At 34.7% G+C, this 26,548-nt stretch overlaps 1 protein-coding gene across 1 annotated transcript in view; it reads left to right on the forward strand.

Moving 5' to 3' along the window:
- The window catches only part of SCFD1 (sec1 family domain containing 1), a 56,381-nt gene that overhangs the window by 15,580 nt on the left and 14,253 nt on the right, over positions 1-26,548 (forward strand). Inside the window, exons 10-20 of the mRNA XM_072863697.1 lie at positions 1,742-1,841; positions 5,235-5,374; positions 5,799-5,889; positions 6,240-6,313; positions 8,673-8,754; positions 15,884-15,980; positions 19,856-19,926; positions 20,858-20,937; positions 21,509-21,571; positions 22,606-22,681; positions 24,885-24,938. Of these exons, the coding sequence (XP_072719798.1) occupies positions 1,742-1,841; positions 5,235-5,374; positions 5,799-5,889; positions 6,240-6,313; positions 8,673-8,754; positions 15,884-15,980; positions 19,856-19,926; positions 20,858-20,937; positions 21,509-21,571; positions 22,606-22,681; positions 24,885-24,938 (928 nt within the window). The remainder of the gene's footprint in view (positions 1-1,741; positions 1,842-5,234; positions 5,375-5,798; positions 5,890-6,239; positions 6,314-8,672; positions 8,755-15,883; positions 15,981-19,855; positions 19,927-20,857; positions 20,938-21,508; positions 21,572-22,605; positions 22,682-24,884; positions 24,939-26,548) is intronic.

Below are 26,548 nucleotides of genomic sequence, written 5' to 3' on the forward strand. Positions count from 1 at the left end.
AAGTCACCACTGTACTGAAAACTATTTACAGGAATTTGGTTCAAATTCTATATTAAAAGAATTTATGTACTCCTAAGGGAGTTTTCCAATCTCTTAGCATAACCGGTTTGAAAACTTTTATAGCTAATAAGTGTGCAGTCCTAGGACAGTGAGACAAAAGTTATTCAATGAACCAGGTAGTTTTGTTCAACCTCTAAGCCCAGCAAGAACCAAGCTCCTGCAAATATACTCATTTTACAGGGCCACGATATGCAGTTGGATAGCTGAACATATCTGTTAGGAACCTTTAGTCCATTAAAAATAAAGAAATATGCATTTTCTCACTTGTGAGCACTGTTACCAGTTGTAGTTATGTCAAAAGCAAGTGTTTCTCAGCTGATCCCTGTATCTACCAGAGGAGGACTGCTTAAGGCCTACCACTTGGATAATTAGATAGTTAAGGACTGTTAAGTCATGACCATTTGAATCTTTTGAGGGGAAAGAGGGGTGAGAAGAGACATTGTGGATGCTTGCCTCCCGTGTATACTGTTTCCCCCAGATAGTTGAATACTCCACAGGCTGCCTTAGGAAAGTGTATTACAGGAGTTTACACTGTACATGAAAAGGTGAGGAGATGTATTGGGAAGACTGTAGCTGAAGAAAACAGTTATGATCTCCTAAATGGATATAAAATAGTCATCATATTTTTATCTCCAATTAAGAGCAGAACTTGTATAAAAGACACAAAAAACATCAAGGGTGTCAAAATAGAATGAGATTGAAAGGTATTAGGAGAGGCAATAGCTGTGAAATACCAGTTTCCTCATTTTCATGGGAACTGAATTGTAACCACTGTTTTTCCTTCAGAGGGGTGGCTTGTTTTCCTGATAGTATAGCATCATTACCCTCAGAAAATCAAAAGGCAAGGAAAGGGAAACGTGGGAGCCTTTAACCAGGTAAATAGCTTCAGATCTTTAGTTTGGTTTTCAGAATCAGGTGACTTAAGGCTCTTGAGATTATATATTTACGTGAAAATACTTACTGTGAGGAAATCCAGAGCATGGAATTAACATGCTTTTGCTCTGTTCAAATACACTGTAATTTAACCATCACATTTACTGTAGGGTTAATGTGCTTAAGGGAAATGGTTGCAATAATGTTCTGTCAATTCACAGCCTTCCTATCTTCACTATAAATTTTTCATGTAACCATAACCCAGGACATTTAGGCGTGTCTGCATTCTTTTTCCACACAGTTGAGTATTGATGGAATTACCACAATGCATCTCAGAAGTTTATAATTTTTCTTTATGGACTTCATATACTAGCAAAGAGAAAAATTAAATTAAAAACCTTGAGAGAGAGATTTTATATTTGAGGTTCATAATGGGGATTAAGGTCAAATACTACCCACTCAAACAGTTATTTGGAACTCAAATGTGTATCCACACAAAGAGATATTAGTTAATACCTAAAAGGCTAGTTACTGTTTAGTGTTTTAACTTCTGCTCAATATTTATGCATTGGTAATTTCACTTAGTATAAAATAAAAGAATCTTTTTATCATTACTAAGACAGTGATTCATGGAATTTCTAGCAGTGATCAGCCCCAGATGCTTTGGGGAAGGCTGGAGGAACTCTGAAGTAGGCAGTCTGGCTTTTAACTTGACATATGATGTAGAAGGTGGCTGATATCACTCAGGATGTTACTGGGGTGTTCTAAACGTGTTTAAAGAAGTACTAATACAGTGTCATCTTTTCAGCTTCCAAAGGCCCCTATTAGTCCTTGTTGACAGAAACATAGATTTAGCAACTCCTCTACATCATACTTGGACATACCAAGCTTTAGTGCATGATGTTCTGGTAAGAATAAATCTGATTTTGTTACCAAAACTATTTTTTCACTCAGTTTGTTATTAAACTTAATACCAGATTCTCTCTTAATCCAAAATCTGTTTTGTCTGCTTTATTTGGAAGTTGTTTAGTAAAAAACAACTTGGAAGATTTTCTCTAGAAGGTTTATTTAGCAATAACTTCTAAAATGGTTAAAAAGTTGAAATCTTGATATTATCAAAAGATAGGTAATTAAGCAATCCTAGCTTTTTCTTCAGTAGTTCATGATCTTTTATGTTATGTAAACTCCAAACTCCAGTAAGTGCAATTCAGTTTTGAAAAACAAATGCTTTTCATGAGTTTTTAAACCGATTTTAGTATTAGTTTGAATTTCTAAAAATACCTATTTCTGTTTTCCTCCACAAGGTGGTGTAGGTGTTCAATATAGAGATAGCAAGTGGTATATGACCCTACTGTGAGGAATCTAAAATAGATTTTTTTTAGTAATTTTTTGGAAATTCAGATAGCCTTAAACCACTTTTATTTCCTCAAGTTTATTTTATAAAACCAGTAGTAGAAATGTACTTGAATGAAAGCAAATACTATTTACCTAAGATTTATGCATTTCGTATGTAGTTACGGAGTAAATAATAGAAGATAATATGAGTAAGAATTCCTATCCGAAGGCTTTTTTATACTGTAGAGTTAGTCATGCAAATTATTTCAGTATCTAGCTTTGAGAAATATTTTGGTTTTATTATTGAGACTGTTAGAGGAATATGTAAAATATGCACATGCACATATGTGTTTGTATACAAAGTTGGTCGTGAACTGTATAGTCATACATACAGTGTTGTCCAGAGACTTGCATTGCTATGAAGAAAATATTTTAGCACTAATGGGATATTTTAGGACAGTTCTAAATTCTATTTTATGTAATTCATTCCTTGTGAAAATCCCTTCCTCTTAAACTTAAGGGTGCTTTTTACAAATAAACAATTTTTTACTTGGTTTCTTTAGGAAAGGCATATATGAAAAAAACACGGTTTGCACTGTATTTTCTCCAATAACTGTTGAACTGGTTAGAGGCTTGCAAATAGAAGTACTGAATTTCTACAGGTTTCTTTTGAAAATCAGTGAAAGAGTAGGGGATGGAAACCCAAAGTAGAATTTTTACAGGTGTAAATGCTATTGCACAAGGTCTACACTTATTTTGTTTTTTACCTGCCAACCATTTAATCAGCAAATCCTCACTTACTAGATAGTAAATCCATCAGAGCTCCATGTACTTGCCTCCTACTCAGCGGCTAGGTAGAGAAGGTAGTGTTGGGTGGCCTCAGGCAAGTGTTAGGGTAGGACTTAGGTACATCAAGATGGAGAGGGATCAAAGATGTAGTGGAAGCTGAGGACAACTAGTGCTACAAATATGGAGGGGTATTAGAATAACACTAGAAGAATGATTTGAGGATTGTTGGATATTTATCTGTACTGCATCAGGCTTCAGTATTTTCTCTGGAACAACTTGTTAAATGTTGCATGTTGCCTCTAATTTTTGCCTGAGTTGATAGGATTATGAATTTGTCTAGTGAAATTGTAACCAAGTGGCCTGTGATTCCCTGTCAAGGGCAAAAGTTTAATTTGAAAACCTGTCAAGTTATACACCTTAAAGGCAAGCATGCCAGGTTCTTCATGTACTAAGCATAGTATTTAATGAAATAACCTCAGTACCCTTTTAAAAGGCCATAAATTGTAACCATGAAAGCGTTACCAACGTGATGATTACGTAAACTGTACTTTCAAATAAATTGCTTTTCATTTAAGCTCTCAGTTACAATAGTCAGGAATTCTGTGGGGTGTTGAACTAAATGCTAACCCAGCCACAAAGTTGTGTGCTGCATTGGTTTAAATTATAACATTGGTGTTTCTACACATAAACAGGCTTGTATGAAGAGATTCACATTTCTGAATAAAAAAACCTTTCAGGTGTGGATACAGAAAAATGGGAGGCATGGATAGAAAGCCTTATAAAGACAAAATGGGGAGGTGAAAGGAGGAACACTAATCAGTAAGAATCATTTTGGTAAAACTTGTAAATGCCAAAACTAACTTGGAAACTGAGGTCACTGCTGAGTTAAATTGAGCCAAAACATAGATCTCCATTAAAACCTGCAGCTGAATTTGCAATCAAATGATTTTTTTTCCTTTACGTTTTTATTGAACATGTGTACTTGAAAAATACTCTTTTTTTGCTGAAACATTAAACACATCTTGTAAGATGAGGTTTGTGCTCATTGACTGCAGGTGCTTCCTTTGAGTAGCTACTTGGTTTTGTTTCTATTCTGGCATGGATCATTTATAGTATTTCATTTTAAGTGTGAACTCTGCCAAGGGATAACTAGAAACATTTTAAAATTTTATTTGACAATTTCACTTACAGTGATCTGGTTCTGTATGCTGTAATGAACATAACAAAGTAGAGTTTTATTTCTGGAAAAACTATTTATTCTAAAAGATTCACGGCAGATTCTATATAGTTGAAGATTTGACTCTCATTATCATTATTTGCCAAGCAAAGAGCACCTTTGAAATTTTAAATATTCTTGAAAAGGGTTAGAATAAAGTCAGCAAGTGGAGTACTTGTTAATCTTTGTTGAAAACCAGAGAGAATATGTATGCTACAGAGATGTCCTTGGCAAAAGTAATGGGGGAAGGAACCAGAAGACATACAGGGAGCAGTGTGCTGACATATTATGTGAGCATAACCGTGTCATCTAGCAAAAAGATGTAGTTTCTAGGTTCATGCATCTGTGGAGGAGGAAAAGCTATATGGAGAAGTAGCAGCTTTGTTGCAAACTGTTGCTTTATCATGCACTCACTATTTCACTAGTGTTTAAAAAAATAGGGAAAGAGCTGTGAAGGTGTCCCTAAATAGTCCTCACAGTAGATACTCCTGTTGCTGATGTCATGAGCTTCCTTGCAGCTTTGATACATTTGCTGTAGTTGTGTAAGTGAAATTCAGCCTTAGAAACATCTTTTGTCTGCAACACAGAAACTTTTGTTACTTTAAAGTTTTGGTCAGTTGTTAGAGCTCAATTATTGCTAAATAATTTATTTTCTGTACAGAAAACAGAGTTCAGTATCAGAAGATTGCTTGCATGTGAGACAATCAGATGTCTTTGCTTAACATTTGTTGCTTTGTTTGGTGTTTTTTCAATAAGTATGAGTAATTTTGGAGTTCTTATATTGCTGCCGTTATTATCTAGTTAGTTAGTAAACTGTTTCCTGCCCTCTTATGAAATTCTAATAAATAGCTGTGTTAATATTTTTTTATAAAATATTCTAGAAGATCATGGGTTGAATATAAAAGACTGATTAAATAACTAAAAACTGTCAAATATTTACATAGGATTCGTCTTTTTTTAGGATTTCCATTTGAATAGAGTTAACTTGGAAGAATCAACAGGAATGGAAAGTTCTCCAGCAGGTGCTAGACCTAAGAAAAAAAATAAGAAGTCCTATGATTTAACTGCATCTGATAAATTCTGGCAAAAGCATAAGGGCAGGTAAGCTGCATAGGTACAAAGTTTATATTCATTTAGTCAATATAAATTCTAAGTATTCTTCATATTCTAGTAGTTCTATTTTTAAGCTTCTTTGAAAATATTTTTCAAGTTTTTGTTTTTGTTTTTTAAGGAATGATCATTGTCAATATTCATTGTCCATATTAATAGTATATTAGCTTTTTGTTACAGAGGACAAAATTGTTCTTATCAAAATTATATAAGAATTTTGAAAGCAGTGAATATATCTTAGTTGAAGTAAACCTACAGTAAATGTCATTCTTTTCACTTATTTGATACTGCTGCATGATTTGTGTATTGAATATCTCTGAAAATGTTTTCATGATCATCTTGATCATGCAACCTGTCTGGTTCTAGTGTTTCAATTTGTTGATTTGACTGAGCCTAATGCAGAGTATTGCATTAGTCCTTTTCCAGAGGTAGCTGAGTCTGTTCAGCAAGAGCTGGAATCCTACAGAGCCCAAGAAGATGAAGTCAAAAGACTTAAAAGTATCATGGTAAGTTTTTTCACCTATATGTGCTTTATGTAAAGCATAATAAGACTTGTAGAGATGCTTAGCCCACTCCATCACCCCTACACACAAAAATTATCAGCACATGCTGAATTTTAGGCATAATACAATATTCAAAGTAGGACTAGAAGTACCGTATTTCATGAGAAGTTTCAATTTGTTGCATTTATTTGCATTACATTTATATACTTCTATAATAACTGTAAAACACAATGCAGACATTAATACCATTATGAGAAAATGGGTTCTAAATGTACTGACTATTTGCATGTGTGATCTTTGTATTTATTATGACTATTTTTATTCCTCTTTCCAAACCCTTCCCCAAAACCCAGGGTATAGAAGGGGAGGATGAAGGAGCAATAAGTATGCTTTCTGATAATACAGCTAAGCTAACTTCAGCTGTCAGGTAAGTAATCAATAATGCATTATTGTTTAAATAATTGGGAAACATTTCTAATTCTTTCTGTCATTTTACTTTTAATATCCTTTGAAATAAATAGCTTTAAAAGTAGGCTATTCAGCTCAATAATAGAGTTTAAATGCTTTATAATTCTGGTAAAGTTTAATGCAGTGTCCTAGACAAGTACTTGCACATGTAACTTCCACAGCGTGTGTGTGTGAGCCCTCTACACATGGCTTTGGAGTGTTTCCTCAGCCAAGCTGAATAATCTAGATGCGTCATAGATTTGCTTACATTCTTCCACCAGAAAAACCCAACTACCTACCTCTGCATTCCTTCATTAAAAAAATTGTTAGTGAAATCCGCTTCCTGAAGCATCTTCTTGCTTTGCACGGTGTGTAATTAATTACATATTGATGAATGTAGTTACTGTAACATCTGTTGGCAAGATTATAGTCATTAAGAACTTTGCATGGAAAATTTACTCTCTTGCTTTTGGAGACCTAGCCACCATAGATGACACTGAAAGTCTGCGATTTAGAATTGCTCTTCATTGTAAATCTGTTTTTCATTCCACTGATGCCTTGGAGAAGGGAGATGTTCAGTTTGCTGCCTTTCACTAAGACCCCAATCAGAAGGAAGAAGGAATGATAATTATTCTGAGGATAGATGGGGTGATATGCCCAGCATCCTGTGAAATCCAGCATGTGTCTGCATTAGTTAGTTGTCTCTTTGTGAGTTTCAAAAGTTGTTTTCTATGCTATGCCTTGGTTAGAATTTGATTGGAATTACAAAGGATACATGATGGATCAGACAGTTTCAAAAAAGCGAGCAGATATTTCCAAGCTCCCCCTATAAAGTGTTGAAGTTTTGTACTTCTCAAGATGCTGGTTTTCAGGTTAAGGAATCAAGGTATGAAAGAGACAAGCATCAAAAGCTTTAAACTGATAGAAAAAAAAAAAATAAAATCATATGACTAAAGCTTCATCAGGAAGTTTTACTGTTCAATTAGCATACTGTTCAATATGACTGTTTTCTGTAATCTGACTTTATTAAGGAAAATCTTGTCCCCCTTCAGAAAAGTGTATAACACAGTAAACTGTCCTATTGCAATGTTTCGGCTCTAATCTTTAGGATTATGCCAAGAAGTCCAAGTACCATTAAGATCTTCCATTTAGGCATGTTTCTGCTGGAAGAATTAGACTAGGCTTTGCTGTTTCGTTGTCCATCTGCTAGGAGGAAGAAGATACCTTTCAGAGTTGTCTTAGGCTTTACAATTCCTAGAAAACTTTGGAATATCTATTAGTAATTAAAAACCAGAGGTTCTAACATAGAGGATCTCCTGGGTTTTTTTCTTTCTTTCTTTTTTTTAAATGCAGTCCTTTACAAAGGCAGTACTAATCACCTTCCAGCTATAAGGTCATTAATGGCCAATCATCATAGGTAACATTGATTTTATAATTGCTTAAAGGAGGAAGGAAAGTATGGTTACTTAACTTCATGGTTCTTCAGAACATGCAGTCAATGTCATTAAGTGCCTCTCATCCACTTATTATTAAACTGAGTAAGACACTGACTGTCCAGGGTGCTTTTGGCTGTGAAAGTATATAGACCCTGAGCAGTCTTTTATACATGTGATGCCAAAGTGCCAGCAGTGAAAATCATGTAGATCACAACACCTTAAGTTACAAATTTTCTACAAAGTAAACTTAACCATTCAGTTTCCCATTTCACAAAAGACAAGATTTCAGTCATGAATCCTGCATAGAGAATTGTGTTCTATGCAGAAACACCTGTAACAAATTCCAGGACGTCCAGATGTTCTGTGTTTATTTGACAGATATTATTATTATTTAATTTTATTTGATAATTATTTGACATAATTTGATATTATTTCAAATATATTATTATTTGACAGATATTGACATGTTTATATGTATCAGACATGGTACATATAATTTGATTATTGATCATTGATTATAACGTTGATTATATAAGCCATAATTCTAGTAGATTATTTGTTTAGGTAAGCAGGGCGTATATCTGTTGTTAATCACAAGCTTTCAATAGGAATATTAAATTACCCACACTATGTGTATTTTTTGCTAGTCAAGGTAAAAACCTGTTTTACTACATTACATGTGGATGACATCCTTCTGTTATGAGAATCATTACATTTATACTTTGTAATTTTTTAGTTCCAATCCTACTGTATTCTATAATTTTAGATTTTAATAATCTTTAGAGGTCACTTCCAACCCAAACTGTTCTATGATTCTATAAAATTTTTTGTACCGACTGTATACAATACACAATTCAACTAACTGGGCAACTCAGCAGGTTAGTTTGTATTTAATCTCTTCAGCTCTCTTCCAGAACTTCTGGAAAAGAAGAGGCTCATTGATCTTCATACAAATGTTGCAACAGCCGTTTTGGAGCATATAAAGGTATGATTGCTCTCCAACTTCAGTTTTCTATCAGTAGTGCTCCTTACCTGGAGAAATATATTTGAGCAGGTGAAGTAAGATAAGAAAGTGAGCCTTCTCAGTTGTGCTACCTTTTACAGAAATCACTATATAATGTTACTTAGTGTTGAAGGGTAAGAGGGAATGAATTTTGAATGCCTCTGCGTGGAAAGCAAAGTAGACGTACCGATTTTTTTCTTATCAGAATTTACTAGTATACTTTCATTTTTTTATGATTGTCACAACCTTTATTGTGGGTTGAAGTCTTTCTAAAATAAATTTATGACGGAAGTGTTTTGTTTATTTTAGGGATGTGTCATGGCAAGTTATGACTTCAGTCTAAGCAATTTTCTGTTCTGTATGTGTTTATTGGAAGGGTACTGTTTACTGTTCACCAACGAAAATGATACCCAGAGGTGTGGCAATAATGATGCAAGTTACTAAACTGGTCTTTCCAGCAGGGTCTGTGTTAGATGTCTTGTGCATAATTTAAGCACTTCAGAAGGATGCTTGTCCTCTTTTCTGTTTAGGTCTGCTGCTCTTGTATCAGAGAACTTGCAGATGGTTTCAGTATCAAGTAAAGACCATGGTTACTACTAGGATAACTTGGCAGATGGATCTGTTTTCACAGTATGAGAACACAAATTACAGATGAGGCTTTCAGAAACACTGAAATTCTGGTTTTGAAAGTGATTCAAGCACCAAGTCTCACTAAAAATCAATAGTTAGAAAATTTTACCCCATGCTATTTATAACTCATAGAAAGCGATGTGTTTTGAAGCTTTAACATTTGTAAAGTGCGTAAGATCTGTCCTCAGTTATTACTGCTACTGAATTTTTAAAACTAAGTACTATAAATGAACAAAGGATTCATTCTGAATTTTGATGAATAAATTAATTTTACAGATTTATAAAATTGGGGAAGAGATATAAGTGTATCTCTGTTTGGCTCATTACTGTAGGGGCTAGTTTATGTGCTTTTGCAGTATTAGGCATGTCAGTTTTCATATCTGGCAATTTAAAAGCAGGACATTAATACCACTGAAAAAAAATAGAAGCTGACAATGTCAGTATTTTATTTGATGCCTTCTCTGTAAATTCACTTTTCTAAGAAAGATACTGAGATGGTAGTGTCAGGCCTACACCAGTAGTATTTTATATACTGTTTGTTGGACAGAAGCCAGGTTTCAGAGCAGGATGTGGAATAGCAATAACATCAGTTCTGATGGCCAGTGTCCTCTTGGCAATGGAGTGGAGTCAGATGCGCTTGTTCGTTCTCTATTAGGTGATAGTGACACACTTTTCTGTTACCTAGAGGTGGAAGGAATTACCTCAGGGTCCCTCTGCTATTAGCACTCTGCTAGCCCTTAGGCTTCCTCCTCTGACAGGGAGCCTGCTATTAGAGAGTTCCCAGGCAGTGGTGATCCATTTCTCCATAAATTATTCTTAATTCTGGTATTGCAAAGTGCTCAGGGTCCTTACCTTCTTATGGTATAGCTGTCAAAGAAGATTGTGAGACAAATGGACATGCAGTTTCTTCAATATATTGATGATATGTGCATCTATGTCATCTTTTCTTTGATTTAGAAAGAATCACTTCCTTCATCTCCAGCTATTTAGGAAACTACCTTAAACTAATGCAGAAGCACATGTTTTTTCTGTTGGAATTTACCTACACTAAAGCCTTTTCACTGACTGAATGTAAAGTTTCTTCCAGCTGCTTTGTCCTGTCCATTTTCTCCCCTCTTTTCACTCCCCAGTGTTACAAAAAGTATCTTTCTATCTCAAGCTGTGGAATTTTAATGTGCAGGATGATATGCTACCTAATGGATTCCTCAAAAATACTCTCAAAAAGGGCAATATCTCAGCCAGTACTTTTTAAAGAAATTCTGATGGCACCTTGAGGCTGTGGTTAATAGGTTCTATATACAGTTAAATAATTAAACCAGATTAGGATAAGAGAGAATTTTTTTGGCAAGTGCCCAGTCATGAGGAGCTAGTGAGGCACCATGCTCTTCTTCAGGTTACTATATTTTCACTTTTAAAATAATCTGGAAGCACATTCATACTTTAAAATAGAGTGTTTGCATTGTCCATTGTGGTTTTTTACTACATTAAGTATTTGAGCATTTTTCTTCACTACATATATGAGAATCAGTGCAAAGAATGCTACGAGACCTGCTTTAGATATACTAAGTGAATTTAATTTTTCTTGTGGTCATATTTTAGTGTTCAGTTTACAGCTGCTTTCCACATTCTCTTGGATCATTTTCTAAGACACAGCAAGAGGAAACCAGAAATGAATCACATACTCAGGGGTCCTGGCAGTTTTCTGGCATATCTAAGTGTTTAGTTAAATAATGGAAAGAATGCATCACTTTTTGCATGAAGTGAACCATCAAGTATTTATTGTCAGTGCTTAGAACAAATGCATCCTTGTTTTGCATTGATTGTTTTTTCTCTGAAGAAGCTGGTGACTGAAGGACTGTACCCAACAGATAACAGGTTTAGGACTAGAATTATGGATATCTTTCTAGCTGCTTGAGAGTTTCAAGTAATGCTTATCTTTGCATGTAATTCTAATGTGAATACTAGGGTTACTAGGTTAGGGTTTAAATGTGTTAAATGATGGCATACAAAAAGGTGTACACGTACACTTTTCTAAAATGATTAATTGGAGAGGGGGTAGATTAGATAACATCTTGCTAGAATTATATACATATGAATTTAAGTGGCAGATTTTTTATGTGAATTATTATCTGTCTTAGAGTACTGACACTTCTTTAGTTTAGGGGTTTTTTTTAATTCCGACATAATTTTCTTATCATGTGTCTCTGATTTTGCTTGATCTCAGGGCCCAATACTTTGAATGACTCCATTATTGGGATTGTCAATAGCCTTTCAAATTATTGAATTTGTGTTTTGTAAAGGAATTCCACTGTTTTAACTACTCTGTTTTAAATGAGGTTACATTTTTGTCTTACCATGTGAACAGAAACAGTATGTGTTTGTGAAACATATATGTTACAGTGCTCCAGGCTGTTTTTCTGTAGTTCAGAACTGATAATTGAGTAACTTTCCAGCAAACAACAGCTTTTTCTGAGTTCAGTTACAGTGACCTTTCCGGCATCATTCTGTGCAGATCAGTCAAAGGGAACTGGCTGTAGCTGCCACTTTCAGCCTTCTCCCAGAGTTTCTCTTCCTCTTGAGAGGAGCACACTATAATTACCTGACCAACCTCACTCATTCTAGAGGCTATTATTTCTTGTTGTTTTCTGTCCGTATCTTTGAGAAATTCCTCCCAGTAATTTCTTAGAAAATTTATTTTCTTCTGCATGCTCTCTCTCTCTCTCTCTCTCTCTCTCTCAAAGGAAGAACCTTTGTACTGTAAAGAGGATAGGAGAGCCTCCTACAGGTCCTTACAAAAACGACCCTCTTAAGAGATTTTGATGGGTCCTGCTTCCACTTCTCTGCATAAAAAAGAAGGAAATTTGTGTTCATTTTGGAGTACAGTGCTCAGATAGAGATTCCCATGCGCTTCAGTAATTTTCCCTAAAATAAATTTTGGCTTATGAACAGCCTGTTTCTAAAAATGCTAAGTTGAAAGCTTTCACAAATATATTTAAAAAAAAAAAAAGACAAAGCAAGCTGAAGTGTAGCACTTTAACTGCAATACAGATCCTGTCCCTGAATTGGCATCCAGAAAGGTCTCCTGGATGAGGTCGGTGTGGAACAAGATGTCATAGTAGGAAATCAAGAGCAGGAGGCAGAAAGGGAATAACTGTAAATGTAAATGAATCTTGATTTTGTTATTGGTTTTTATTATTTTTTTTTTCTCCTTGCTTGCCAGTTTGGCACCGATAAGAACCTCTTCTTTGCTGTCTTTTTCTATTGAATCTACAGGATTGTTTAGCTCCTATTCCCCAGCTTTTCCTCTTGGCATGTCTGTGAGTTTGCCATTGAGTGAGCAAAATTGCACTTACTTAAATTAAATGGGACATCTGCTTCTTATCAGCACTTCTTAGACAAGTTGGGTCTTTGGGAAGTAACTGTCTCATTGATGTGGCATATCTGGGGAATCTGTCAAAAGGTAACTAGTAGTGTTTAAGGCTATTCAGTAATCCATATGAAATTTGATTAGGTGTCCATCTAATTCCTAGCAAACCAGTATAACAAAAATATTGCCCTAATTAGCATCTTTGCTAGTAACTTTCGTTAGTTATCTAGTGAAGAAGCAGCTGAATAGACTCACCGTATTGATCCATCTCTTTAGTCTGTGCTTTTGTCGCATCAAAAAGAGAGTCTTGAAAATTTTATATTGCTGCTTACCTCTGATGTCCCTATTGTGGATAGAAATAAAGGACCTGAAGTTTAGGATTTTCAGTTTGGTTTTTTTTCCACTCCAAAGAGTGTTAAGTTCACAGTTCAAAAGTAATTGTAAAAAATTTTTGAAGAGAGTGAGTGTACATGTACCATTAATGTTTCTATTTAGGCTTGAAGTATAGCAAATATATGCAACCAGTGAGTTTTCTTTGCTGCAGTTAGTCTGTTTTGTTCGGCAGTCTTAGTCAAACAGTCATAAAATTGCACATGGTTGAGAAGAATTTTACGTAGTTTATGCTCCAAGTAAGTTAACAACTGTAAATCTGTTCTTACAGCTGAAAGTATCTCATGTCTGAATTACATAATTTTATTTAAAAGTTGATCTGTAAACAAATATAGTGAATTCGTGAATCTTTTTTTTATGTTGTACATTTTTACATGCCATCTGAATAAATTTGTCTTAAACAGATCACCAGCTAAGATAATACGGGCATTGCCAAATTCAACAATAATATATTTATCTTAACAAGGTTAAGTTTCCACATTTCAAGGCAATCCTTTGTTTGTTGGATGGCTTTTGTCTGGGAAAAATATTTTAAACTTAAAAACATTGAATTTAGCTCCATCTAAGGAGATACAAATGTAGTTAAAACACAAAAAGCAAGTGAATGTAATGAAAAGTCTAGAAAAATTGTAGTAGTTTCTTTGCATATGTTTTACCTCTCTAGAGGGAGTTAAGGAAACTCTAATGCAGATAGTCTCCAAGATGCTGTAGAACTGAAGTCACAGAACGTGTCTGACATGCTGGATACCAAATTGCATCTGAAGTAAGGACTTGGAAAAAGGCTGGTAGTTCAGTTCTATTCAGACTTTAAACTAGTGTAACATAACCACTGATAATCACTTTAACTTTGGCTAAATACAGGATTAATCCAAGGTTTTACAGTAGCATAACTACCAAAATTTGGCTGTGACTACTCTTCTAACATGAGCTCATGGTAAATATAGCTTGAAAGAAGCTCTAGCTCTTTTTTTTTTGTCACTTCATACAGCTTATATGTAGTTGTAGTCCCTATGACAAGCAACAGAAGACATCCTTCTGCCCTACAAGTAGCAAGTGGTCATTTTTTGAGCACTCTTCTTGGTAATTTACTTTATAAACTGTAATTACAAGCTTCCACAAAGGCTTTAAATTAAGTTGCTCTTCTGCAAGTAACTGCTCTTCTCAATGAGTTCAGTAGGTGGTGAATGAGAAGTGTTACGTAGCTACCTGCATCATAAGCTGATTGCCAAAGGCTTTCAATATTAAAATATTCTTGTGAAGTACCTCTTCTTTTATTTTGTATTCTCATCTCCAACTCTTTTTTGATGAACTTACTATACTCAGATGGTGAAATATCCTAATATCCTTAGGCTAGAGAAGTACCTTTTTTTTTCTTCTTCTTCTTTTTTCCTTTTTTTGGGGGTGGTGGTGAAATAACTGTTTTTTAAAATTCCATTTCCTTATTTGTGATCTCAGGAATAATTTTAGTAGAATTCAAAAACATGTGAAAACCAGACTTCTAAAGTTTTTATGTTGCTGCCATTACAACAGCCACTGCTCTGGGTTAGAGGGTGCCATGTTCTGCATGTCTTGGCATTACCAGGCAAAATTTACTGAATCTCTTAACCCAAGAAAAGCCCTGGTGACTCTTGCCTCACTCTGGATTGTTTCAGTCTCCCAATGGGTATGATGTGGAGCTGAAACACTTCCAAACCAACAAGATGGAGACGCACTCTGCCAGTCTCCTCTTTGAGCCAATACATAGCTGAATGTATCCAAACACCAGGATTTAGTTAGTTACCAGATTATTAAGGTTTTGTAAGCTGAGTAGTTGTAACATTTGTTGTGATGCTACATTTTAATGTTCAAACATTCATAATGATCTGTGGTGTAATGGAAGTTTTTTAAATAAGTTTTTGAATGCATTTTTCTATCTTTAGACTGTAACTTCATGATATGATGGTCAAGAAGTGCAAAGCTTGGCTGTTTGGGCAGATGTATTGCAGTGCAGTCATTAGCTGCATGGCCATGTGATGTCTTCCATAAAGCTTTTGCCACATTAATTTTGCGCAGTCCCTGTGCCATCCTCCCTAAAAAAGGATTTTCACAACTTGATCTATGTGTGTCATTGTATAACGAGAGACTTCTTTTTCCAGTGTTAGCAAGATAATCTAATTATGAATTCCTTCACCTTTGGTGTGAATGAATTATTGCAAGCCTTTGATCTGAGGTAGTTATTTCAGTACCAGTCGAAGTTGGCAGTTGCCAACTTTTCTCTGGGATGATGCCTTAACGTATTTAGGAATTTCCCACATTTATCTGCATTGAGTAATTGCCTTGTGGACTGAGAGACTTGAGGTTCAGCATAAACTTGACATAATATTCACTTGAACATTATTTTTTCCTATAATAGCATAACACTATGTATGATGGCATGTAGTTTTCAGCTATGGCAAAACCATAGTTAAAACCAAAGCTTCTCTTCCAGTTTAATATTTGCATGTCAGACATCCCTTGCTTAACTTGCATTTCCACTTTTAATACGAGAATTACATAAGCGACAATTTTCTGAGAGTTAATAAAAGCATATTGTAATGCAAGCATTAATTATTTTTACTGATAATTTATTTAAAAATAAATTTTTAAAAACAGTCTTGATAACTAAAACTATATACCTTTTTAAAGAGGAAATAAATATTCTTTCACAGTGTTAAGATGTTAACCCTAACATTTAATCTTAAACAGAGTCGAAAGCTGGATGTGTATTTTGAATATGAGGAAAAAATAATGAGCAAATCCACTCTGGATAAATCTCTTCTGGACATGATTTCTGACCCAGATGGTGAGTACCTTAAACCTGAACTTGGTATAAAAGTTGTTAAGATATACAATAAATCTGTACCTGCTGGGATTTCAGAGTTGATAAAGAGCTTATGTGCAAGCTGTGCAAGACTTGTAAAGAAAACAGCTTTTTTTTAATTTTTAGTAGCAGTCTAGAGAGTTTAGTATTTCAATGGAGTAATACTCAAAATACTGGCCACTTTTGCAGCTCCACTAAAATCCTTTCCTAACTCCTTGTTTCTGAATGTCAAAATATTTTAACTTTTGTGCTTCTCCAGTATTTACTAGTGTAGCATGGAACTGTGTGGTCTGAACAATCACGATTCTTTAGAATCCTACTGCATGTTTTATAACACACACATACCTCACAAACAGAATGAAAAAGGGCATTTCATCGAATTTGGTTAAGTCAAGGGGTTGTAATGCAGGTAGCTCTTGCTTGTGTGAGGATAAAGATGGACAGGAGAAGGTGGAGAGAAGGGAAGCAACAAGTAAATTGGCCAGTTCACTGAGAGACTCACCTGAAGTTTTGCATACCTTGATGCAGCTGTGGCATGTCTGTTTTCATCGTCTAAGAGCAGTGCATCCCAGCTTCTGTTTCATATATGATTCATACATAACAAAGCTTTACACACTGGGTGATACTCAGATTCTCTATTAGCAGGAGTCACTCTAGGGGTCTTTCTGTAAAAGGTTGAGACCAGAATGGGTTCTCAGCTTTTCATAGTACCATCGCATCAACTCTTGTTTCAACCTCCCACAACCTGAGGTATGTCACAACCCTCTGACGGATTTCAATATGATCTGCTACCAGTTGGCTGGAACAAAATAACCTGCAGAGCAAGGTTGTAGAACTTACGTTATGACCACTGGCGTGTCTGCATATTGGCAAGTATATTGGCAAACCTCAAGCATTTAGAGACCCAGGGTTCCTGCTCTTTTCCCAGTATGCTCTTTAAGAAAATGTTTTGTTACTGCATGCTTATGTGTGTAGTCTTGTAGCTACATATTGGACATAACGTCTGCTTGGAGTTTGTATAATTATTAATGTTTATAGAAGGAGTATATATAAATCCTGCTGAATTTTTTAAAAAATCTTTTACTAGCGTCTGTGCTATAGAATCAAAAGGCAGTAGAAGAAATAGTACATGGTTGGTAGAAGTCTGAGCTAAAATTTTACAAATCTCATGTTGGATCAAGTCTAGAAACTAACAGACTTTCAGAAAATCTAATGTCAGGCATCAATCTGTAGAGACATTCATGGTTAATATGAAGCTAATAAGAATATGTATAATCTGTACTTTTATTAAGCGTCAATACAAACTAGTCCTTTTCCATGTTCAGAATTAACTGTTCATGTACTATTTTGATTTCAGCTTTTATGTTTGCATGAACTTAGATATGAAAACACAAATTATTATGCGTGCTCTTATTTCCTACTGGATCAATTACTTTTTACCTGAATGCATATTTCCTATGCGTTTTTAGATTGCAGTATAAAGCAAATTGTTTTCCAAGCCTGATGTATCATATCAACATCCCTATTAGTGAAGTTCCTGGGTTTTACACAAGAGAAAGATTAGATTTCCAAGCTAGAGTTTTCCTTCATAAGCTGAGTATTCAGGTGTTCACAGTAGCATGTTAACATTTCATATGCATTGCCTAGGTTTAAGTTAAGTTTATATAACAAAAGGATTTAAGTTGAATCATGGCAATTATTTCTGGGCATGCTATCTTGTAAAACTGGCCAGCTTCCTATTGTGCAATTCACTGAGAAATACCAGCAGAAAACGTTTTGAAGTAATAATGCATTGAATCTTCCAGTGCTTTCAGTAGTGAACTACTTGTTTGCATTATTAGTGGGGATACTTGTCTTGTGGACAATGACATCTGCAGAGCTCTTCACAAAAGCACTTAGACTCGAGCATTTAACAGCTTTAGGCTTCAGCTTCCCATTTCTTACTATGTTGTAGTAATCTACCACTCAGGGCTATTAGCTGCCTCCCAGTTCAGTGCATATTATTATATCCTGGAGTAGTGATATAAATGGCAGTTACTGGTTTTGCTTTGCTCTAGTAGTTAATCAGTAGCCCTAGAGGCTGCCTGCTGGTTTTTGAGTGGAAAATAAAATTGTTCTGTTCTAGGTTTACCAAGTTAAGTTTTCTTCAGAACATACAGCACTCCCCCTCTCTACGCTGTCACAGACCATAGCCTAGGAAAAAATAGTGAACATTTTACCGGCAGCTGACCTGGGTCTTAGAGCTGTTTATCACAGCTATGATTTACATCAGTAGTATGTCAAGAAGAAAAGTACTTTTGCCAAACAAGTGGTTTTCCTAAGATTTGGTAAAGTGTACACAATACAGTTGCAGATTTTTTTTAAAATTTATTATCTTTTAGTAAGACAAAATATTATTTACACTCGTGTAAGTGAGACCACTTACACTCCTGTGAGCACAAACCTTCTAGGAGTTTTGTAAATGTGGTAAATAGGCCCAGTGAGGGAAATGCTTCTGGAGTGCCAGGGGATTCAAGTTGAAACTGAAACTTAGTGATCAGCAAAGTACTGAAACAAGTTATAAACTGTCAAGCTGGAAACCAAGTTTCCAAGTCAGTTACAGAAACTGAAGTCAGTTACACTGTATATTTAGAATGTTTAAGTGCTTTTTTTACCCAGGTGGACTCCAAGTGGATGTCTACCTTGAAAGCTGGCTTTTGGTTTAGATAATACAAAGTTTCTTCAGTTCTTGATCTTCTGGCTTACTGGTGTTTGGTAAAGGATAAAAAAACTTATTTCCCAGAAAAAATTGTACCAAGTCATAAACGTTCATTGTGACAGTGCTTACTCTTAACTTCTGCCAAACTAAATATATGCTCCCATATAAACAAAAGTTGCAGATTAGATTAGATGATCCCATGCTGACATGATCCACATTCTGTAGTGGGGGGAAAAAACCCAAAACAAAAAAAACCAGAAAAAATTATCGTTTTTCTTACCCACAAGTACAAGAAGTGCATTTTTATAAAGTATTGTACTATATCTAAAGGTATCAAGCTTTTTTACTGAGTTATTGGATTACGAATTTGAAATGTTTGTTTTGAGAAGTTGTACTTCTGAAATCTTCATTTGAAACTATGGACTTTATTAATAGTGATTCTCTTCTAGAAAACAGTAGATGGTGTTCAAAGTCTGCTGTAGTAGGTTATAGTCTAAGTAACACAGGGATGGCCACATCATTTTTTTGATCTGGCAGAGATGCATTTTGATTGCCGTTGATAATGCTTCCGAAGAATTAGTAGCAGTGTTTTTCTCCAATGAATGGTATGACAAAAGATGATGCAGGAGGTGACATCCTTCCTGAAGCAAGTTGAAAGTTCAGGATTTTTTTCCTGACCAAAAGTTCACATAAGTGCTTTTGCAGCCCTCAAGTTTTTCAGTACAGTCAACCATAGAGCTGCATAAAAATATTGTAGGGCTAAAAAATAATGTGCTGTGGCTTTTACTTTTATGATTTTTCTTTAGTCTGCGCTTTCATTGATCTACTCTCTGCTAATGCTTGCGATCCCCACATAAAATAAGACATAATGCCATACATAATTTATTTAGTATGCTATTTGAAGAATTATATTCACTACGAGCAAAAGAGGGAAGTGTAAGTAAACTTGCAGAAACAGTGAGCCAGTCTAACCCAACTTTTAATAAAATTGCTAAATGTCTGTCTACCGTTTTATACACTGAACCAGGCCATGGTTATAGATAACAATTATTGTCATAACTAAAGGTCTGAATGCACATATATATTATTACTGAACAGCAATTAACATAGCAGCATAGTTACAATGGTAGTTTTTTAATTATTATTTTTTTCACTGCAGCGGGAACTCCAGAAGACAAAATGCGATTATTTCTTATCTATTACATAAGCTCAGCTCAGGCACCTTCAGAGGTATGTATGTTCTTTACAGCTTCCAACACCAAATTCTACCACACAGGATTTTTCTGTATCTTTTCAGCACTAAATAGGTATTTCTGCTTCTCTTTGAAGGGAAGTATGAAATACCCAGGAAATATTAAAACTTCAAATAAATTTTGTAGTATTATCAGGGAATCTGCTCACAAAGCTTTAGCCACCATTTTGAAGGATATGAATGACTAGTAAGAAGGAAGATTGTCTTTTAAAATATTTAGTTCAGAGTTACTGCAAGACACATCTTGGCATGCTTTCTATTATTCTGCTCCACTGCTCAATAGAAGTAGATAAAACAAAATGTTAATATGACTCTTTTCACTCTATCCTTGTATATTCAGGAGTAATTTTGGGTCAGTTGACTAGCAGATGAGTAAAGGAGAAAAGCTTCTTGTGCCAATATCTGAATAATTCAGGAAACAATTTCTTAATATTTCTTTTGAACTCATGATGATTAATTTCAAGGAAGATTTTTATTATACCATAGAAATATTATGTGGTAAAAAAAATATGTTGGGTTAGGCAAAGAGAAAGTATTCTTATAAATGTATATTAACTCCTCTTCATTTTTATTATTTGCTATTGTGACATTTTACAGAAACCAGTATTCTGTCAGTTTTTTTAAAGGTGCTGATATTAAAGACTATTCCCATATCTGAAAGTGCATGGGATTTAATTCCACAAATGCTGTTAAGTTTAATGAGAGCTGCTCATAGCAAATTGCATTTTAAGTTATAGTTTCATACTTGGTAGGAAATGGGATTAAGACTCATAATTACTTTTTAACTTTGGTCAATGCTATAACTTTACACTGCTTATTTAATATTTATATAAGAATGTCTTGTCTTTCCACATAAAGAGAGTTAAGAGTAGTTTCAACCTTTTGCAATTCTTCACTTCATAATTTCAGATTGATTTGGAGCAGTATAAAAAAGCGTTGATGGATGCAGGTTGTAATCTTGCTCCTTTGAGCTACATAAAACAATGGAAGTAAGTAATTTCTTTTTTCTCCTACGTGAGGCTATAACTGGGTAATTTTACAGAACTCAGCATTGTTATCAAAGAATTATGTGTTATGTTCATACATCGTAAATTATCCTTAAACATTCATTCTGGCATAATTTTTTGCTGTCATTGTTATGGTAATACATGCAAATCTTATTTTAAAACTAAACTCCAGTAATGCCAGAACACTATTGAACATGACACATGCTAGTGTACTTAATGATCCAAGACAGAAACAACTTACTGTGTTAAATGAAAAGTTGTGCTAGTTCAGACTCCAAATTTTTTTGGTTCATACCAAAGGGCCATGCTGGCTATCACTTATTCTAGTGTTACATGCTATCAAAATAAAGTCTTTGTCTTTTAAGTATAAAATCTAATTCCTTTCAGTTCCTTAACTATTATATTTCTATACAAGAGGGATGCATGTAATAAATAGTTACTTCCTGAAAGAGTTTGAGAAGCAGTTTTTTCACTTTCAGATGACCAGAGTGGAACATTCTACAGCAGTATGTGCCATGAGATAAGCATTTGATTTCTATCCCTGTTTTCACAGGGCTTTCACTAAGATGGCTTCAGCTCCAACCAGCTATGGAAACACTACGCCTAAACCTTTGGGGTATGCTTTTGATTAATTTTCTGTGAGTCTTTGGGTTCTTTTTGCTTATTTTAGTAGTACTGAAAGTGTGATTAGTGCTATACAAGGCCCAGAATAAAACATTTCCCTATTTGTAAAAAGTTTTAAGTTACAGACAATTACAGTCTCCCCTTAGCAGTGCATAGGACTTACACACAGGAAAATAAAAGGATATGTGACTAAATCCGCAAAGTAACTTAATATAGTGATATCTACACCTGCATGTTAAGTGTACAGGCTCTCATAGGAGAAGAATTCAGCACCAGGAAATGGATCTATGACAGCTGTCATTTTGAGCCTTATTTAGTCAATGACAGAAGATAAGAACAGCCCTGTGTATTCAAAACTGGTTCTCTCCAGGACTTGGAGACTGTCAGGGATGTAAGAACACACTGCTTTTTCATTAGTATGTCCTGGACTGTGTGACTGTCTGCTTGTTGAAAGGTGTAGTTATTTATTTCAAGACATGAAAAGAAAAGATAGTGACTGCACTAAGGGTACATATATCCCATACAGGATATGGGCTTGGGTCTTTCCATGCTTGAGAGGATTTGAATCCTCATTACCAACTTTACTTTCAGGAATGCACTGTCACTGTCATAAGGAAACTGTGGCGCAGTATGGTTAGAGAGAATTCCAGTGCTGTCTCACTTGGAAAAATTACTATTTGGTTGGTTGGAGACACTGAGCATCTCTGTTAACTCTGGTGATGGGGACACCCACTTGAAAGGAGCACTCAAATCCTTGCATTACTGAAGTTGTAAAGTAAACTGTTCAATGGATTAAAGACTAGAACTCAAGACTCCTATTGATAGGTGAGGATCTAACTGCTAGATTAGAGGTGTATTCCCATATGCTTGTTTGCTGTGTGGTTTGAAGAATATATTTCATTACAAACTGGATTACTTGGTACTTAAGTCCCATCAAGTTTAATGGGAATTGGATGTCAGCATAAAGCTTAAGAATTCAAATTAAAAAAAGAAGGTCTTACACATCATCTTTATTTTGTTTTTCAGTTTGTTTTCACGTGTTATGAATACAGGATCACAGTTTGTAATGGAAGGAGTGAAGAACTTGGTACTGAAGCAACAAGTAAGTTTAAAAACCAATTAAAAAAAAATCTATCACATGAGCATTGTGAACATTTAGAAAAACAACTTTCAGTACCTCTTGTCATCTTAATAAAATTAGTTGTACAGTAAAAAAACAAACATGGACCTCTATTGGTGGATAGATCTATCGCTTTGTGGCTTCCGATTTTTACACAAATAACAAATAATGTTCAGATTTTCTTTGAATACCTCCATTTGTAAGGAATTAGATTCCAGTATGTGAGATTAAGACTGATTTCAGCATTATAAAAAGAGCAGCTGTGGAATACTCAAAACAGACTAGACCTTTATAAACAAAAAAACCACCTCTGTGTCTTTACTTGGAACAGCATGTATTAAATGCAGCTATTCCAGAGTGATTCAAAGGCTGAAAGCGTTAATTCTCTGTTCAGTTACAATTCAAGCCTTTCTAGCTTTCCCACATAAGCAATGTACAGCAACCATAATCTTGAAATGTGTGTGGAAATCAAAGTGTGTTTATAGTGACACGGCCACCTTCAAATACTCACTTAACTTTAGAAAATATTTCTGAGTGTAACTTGCATGAAAATTTCAATGTACACCCCCCAAAAGAAAACAAACAACAAAAAAATGACACTGGTCGTATAACTCGTAGCTGAAATTTTGAATTGTGGTTCCCAGAAACCTGCTTCCCTGTAGAGGACGCATTATTTTCTCCAATATGCACTTTTGTCAGATGGCAATAAATAAATATTTACAATTAAAAATCTTAATTCTTTAATATTTTGACATCAAGATTTCTAAGAAAAAGATCATTCATTGTATTATAATTCTTAGTGGAAGAACCAGAACTTAATTTAGAAATACAGCATATCAGAACTAAATAAAATGAAATCTTACCTCTAATTAAATGTGCATCTTTTTGACATAATCTTGTCATAGCCGTTGTTTGTTTAGCTGTCCTGTTATACACGTAATTTATGCAGGAAAAGTATCAGCTATCACATAAAAGTTTTAAAAAATTGTTTCTGTGGCTTTTGTAGGGTAGTCAATGAAATGAATTCTGTGGGAGTTCCGTTATGACTATATATGATAAGTTGCATTGCACAGTTACAAATCAGTGGTATGTCATGAAATATAGTTGAGGAAACTGTTTTAAATATGCAGTTTGCCTGTATGTTATATTTTATAGAGAGATCTTCAGATAAACTGTTACTTGTAACAATAGATAATTATATTCTATATGAGACTTCCTATTCTTCTTATATTAAACATTTTGTCTTTTCTTTTAACGTGTGTGGCTTTAAAAAGTTAGTATTATTCTTGACAAAATGGCTTGCTTTGTTTTGGGTTCTGAGTGAGTAAGAAGCCACAATGCCAATGTTTTCAGGATATTTTTTTTCTGGCTTTTAATTCCTTCTCCAGGTGTCTTGGGGTAGCCAAATAAAATGCTGTTCTTCCTCATATTTTTAAGCTTGATGTAGGTCTGTGGTATTTCTATTAAAGTTAACTTTTTTTTTATCATTCGGTCATTCAGGGATTTACATTTTTTTTTACTAATCATTTTTCAGTGTTATTTGTAGATCATCCTTTGGAATGTCCTTTTTTTGATATATTCTGTCAACAAGACACATTTCCAATTCCATTGCTATGTAAACTCTCCCTCAGTTTATAATAAGTTAAATGGTTTGACTGTTTAATACTTCAGATCTTTTGTCCAAGCTAACATTTCCCATCTTAAATAAGGAAAAGTCATCTTGAATCTCAACCTCAGTTTATTCCTTTCCAGTTCATCCAAACAGTTGTTGCCAGGTTTGCTTTTTTTACCCATTTCTTTGACAACATTAGCTCTTTTTTAGAATCACACCCTTAATTCTCGTCTTCAGCTTTAAAATTCTTTCCTTAAACTGAAACGTATTTTTTTAATATATACATCTGCATATATTGGTAATATCTAAACACAACTCTGTTCCTATCTTCACACTTTTTTTGCACTTTCTGTTCATCCCCTAGCTAGATGCTCCTCAGATATTTGCATTTTCTGTACAAAAAGGTAATTTAGGTGATGATAAAAATGCTCAACCTTTACAAAATATAAGAGGAAAACTGTTTAAAGTGATATTTCAAATGGTCTGTAAACTAGTCCATAAATAATAGTGTGCCTGTGAATAATTCTTAGTAAACATTTCAGCATTCCATTAATTTCACATTATGTTTTACAGAATCTGCCAGTCACACGTATATTGGACAACCTTATGGAGATGAAGTCAAACCCTGTAAGTATAACTGCCTTCACACGGAAAGAGGTGGAACAAATGAAATCTTGAGGCTGTGATATGTAATATGCCATGGCTATTTTTTTCATGATAATGCAGTTAAATCTAATCATGCAGTATCTCAAGAATAGAACCATTTTCATAACTATTTCATAAGATTTTTTGCATGAAAATAGTTTCTAAACAATGACCATTTATTATGTCTCATTGGAACTAGTGTTTTTGAGGTTTTTTTCTATTCTGGGCTTCTATTACTCTTGTGCTATACTGAGTTTCTGTTGCTCCTAAATTTCTAAAAGTTAAACTGTGGGCTGAAATTTTCTTTGCATCAAGGTGATTTTTTTTTTTAAGAGCGCAATTTCAGAAGTAAAGTTACAGAGAGGTATGTTAGAGAAAGTTTTGTTTCACACATCTTTAAAGCTTTGCTATTTAGAGGAAAATATTTTAGTACTCTTGCAGTCTTTCAGTTTGCAAGCAGAGTTGGTTTTGCGTCAGAAAAGTCCTCCTTTCCCCGTGTTTCTGTGGAAATTTACTCAGACTTGCATAAGTTACAAACTTTTGAAACACTTAAATGTAAGCTAGATAGTCAAGACATTTGCTAGAATTTACAGCTAAAAATAGCCCTAAGCCTTTTTATACATAGTGTATAGTCAAAGCAGTCTTTTTTTCTTGCTATGTATTTGATTTCTTCGGAACTCTTACATACAACCATCCTGTGCACAAACTTGTTCTGAAAAAATCACCTGTTAAAAGTAATTTAGAAAGCTTTAATATGTTTTCCACATTGTATCAATCTTCCTGTTTTAATGACATCGGAGTCACACAGAGATATACAATTGTAGTGTCTCCCACTGGTTAGTAGATTTAAAACATTCTTCTTAGTCCACTTTCACCTTCAGGTATTAACTATATGTAAAGGGAGATAAATAATGGTAAAATATGAAAATGATCAACATGCAAGTAATCCTGTCTTTTCTTAAACTGTACTTCATAGATAATATATGTAACGATTGTTGGCAGAAAATTTGCCTTCTCTTAATGAACGAAGATATTGACACTGCTTGCAAGACTTAGAAAAGATGTACAGGGCTAATTTTATCTAGTCAACCACTAGAGGTCACTCAGAACACTTAATACAGCAAGCTGAAATTAAAAACTGCAGATAACTTACAAGTAGGTGAAAAATGAAACAATTTTTTAAAAATAAACACTAGTTTTCTCAGGCTACAAGTTTAGGAATTGATTGGAAAAGTTTACAAGTCGTATGGGGTTTTTTTGCGACTTGATATTGTAACATTTCACTTGATAGAAAACAGCCACGATCACTTTGATAATTTGGAGAAAAAATTGATCTTCTCACTTGAAAAAGCAGAGATTGAGCCAGTCTGTCAGACGGCGGCTTCGTGTTTCGCTGCCATGTCAGAGACTGGAATTAATGGCCCAAAACAGGGAGTCCTACTTTTCAAGTCATAGGAGACCAGGCAAGCCCTAAAGAATGATTCTGCTAACCTGCAGGAAAATTGACAGCAACTTTTTGAGTAAGTTTCAGCTAACAAAAGCAAGCCAGAGAGTCACTGTGGAATATGTTTATACTTTCTGTACCATCAACA

The sequence above is a fragment of the Ciconia boyciana genome, chromosome 6 (assembly GCF_034638445.1).
Source record: "Ciconia boyciana chromosome 6, ASM3463844v1, whole genome shotgun sequence".
In the NCBI taxonomy this organism is placed as follows: Eukaryota; Metazoa; Chordata; class Aves; order Ciconiiformes; family Ciconiidae; genus Ciconia; species Ciconia boyciana.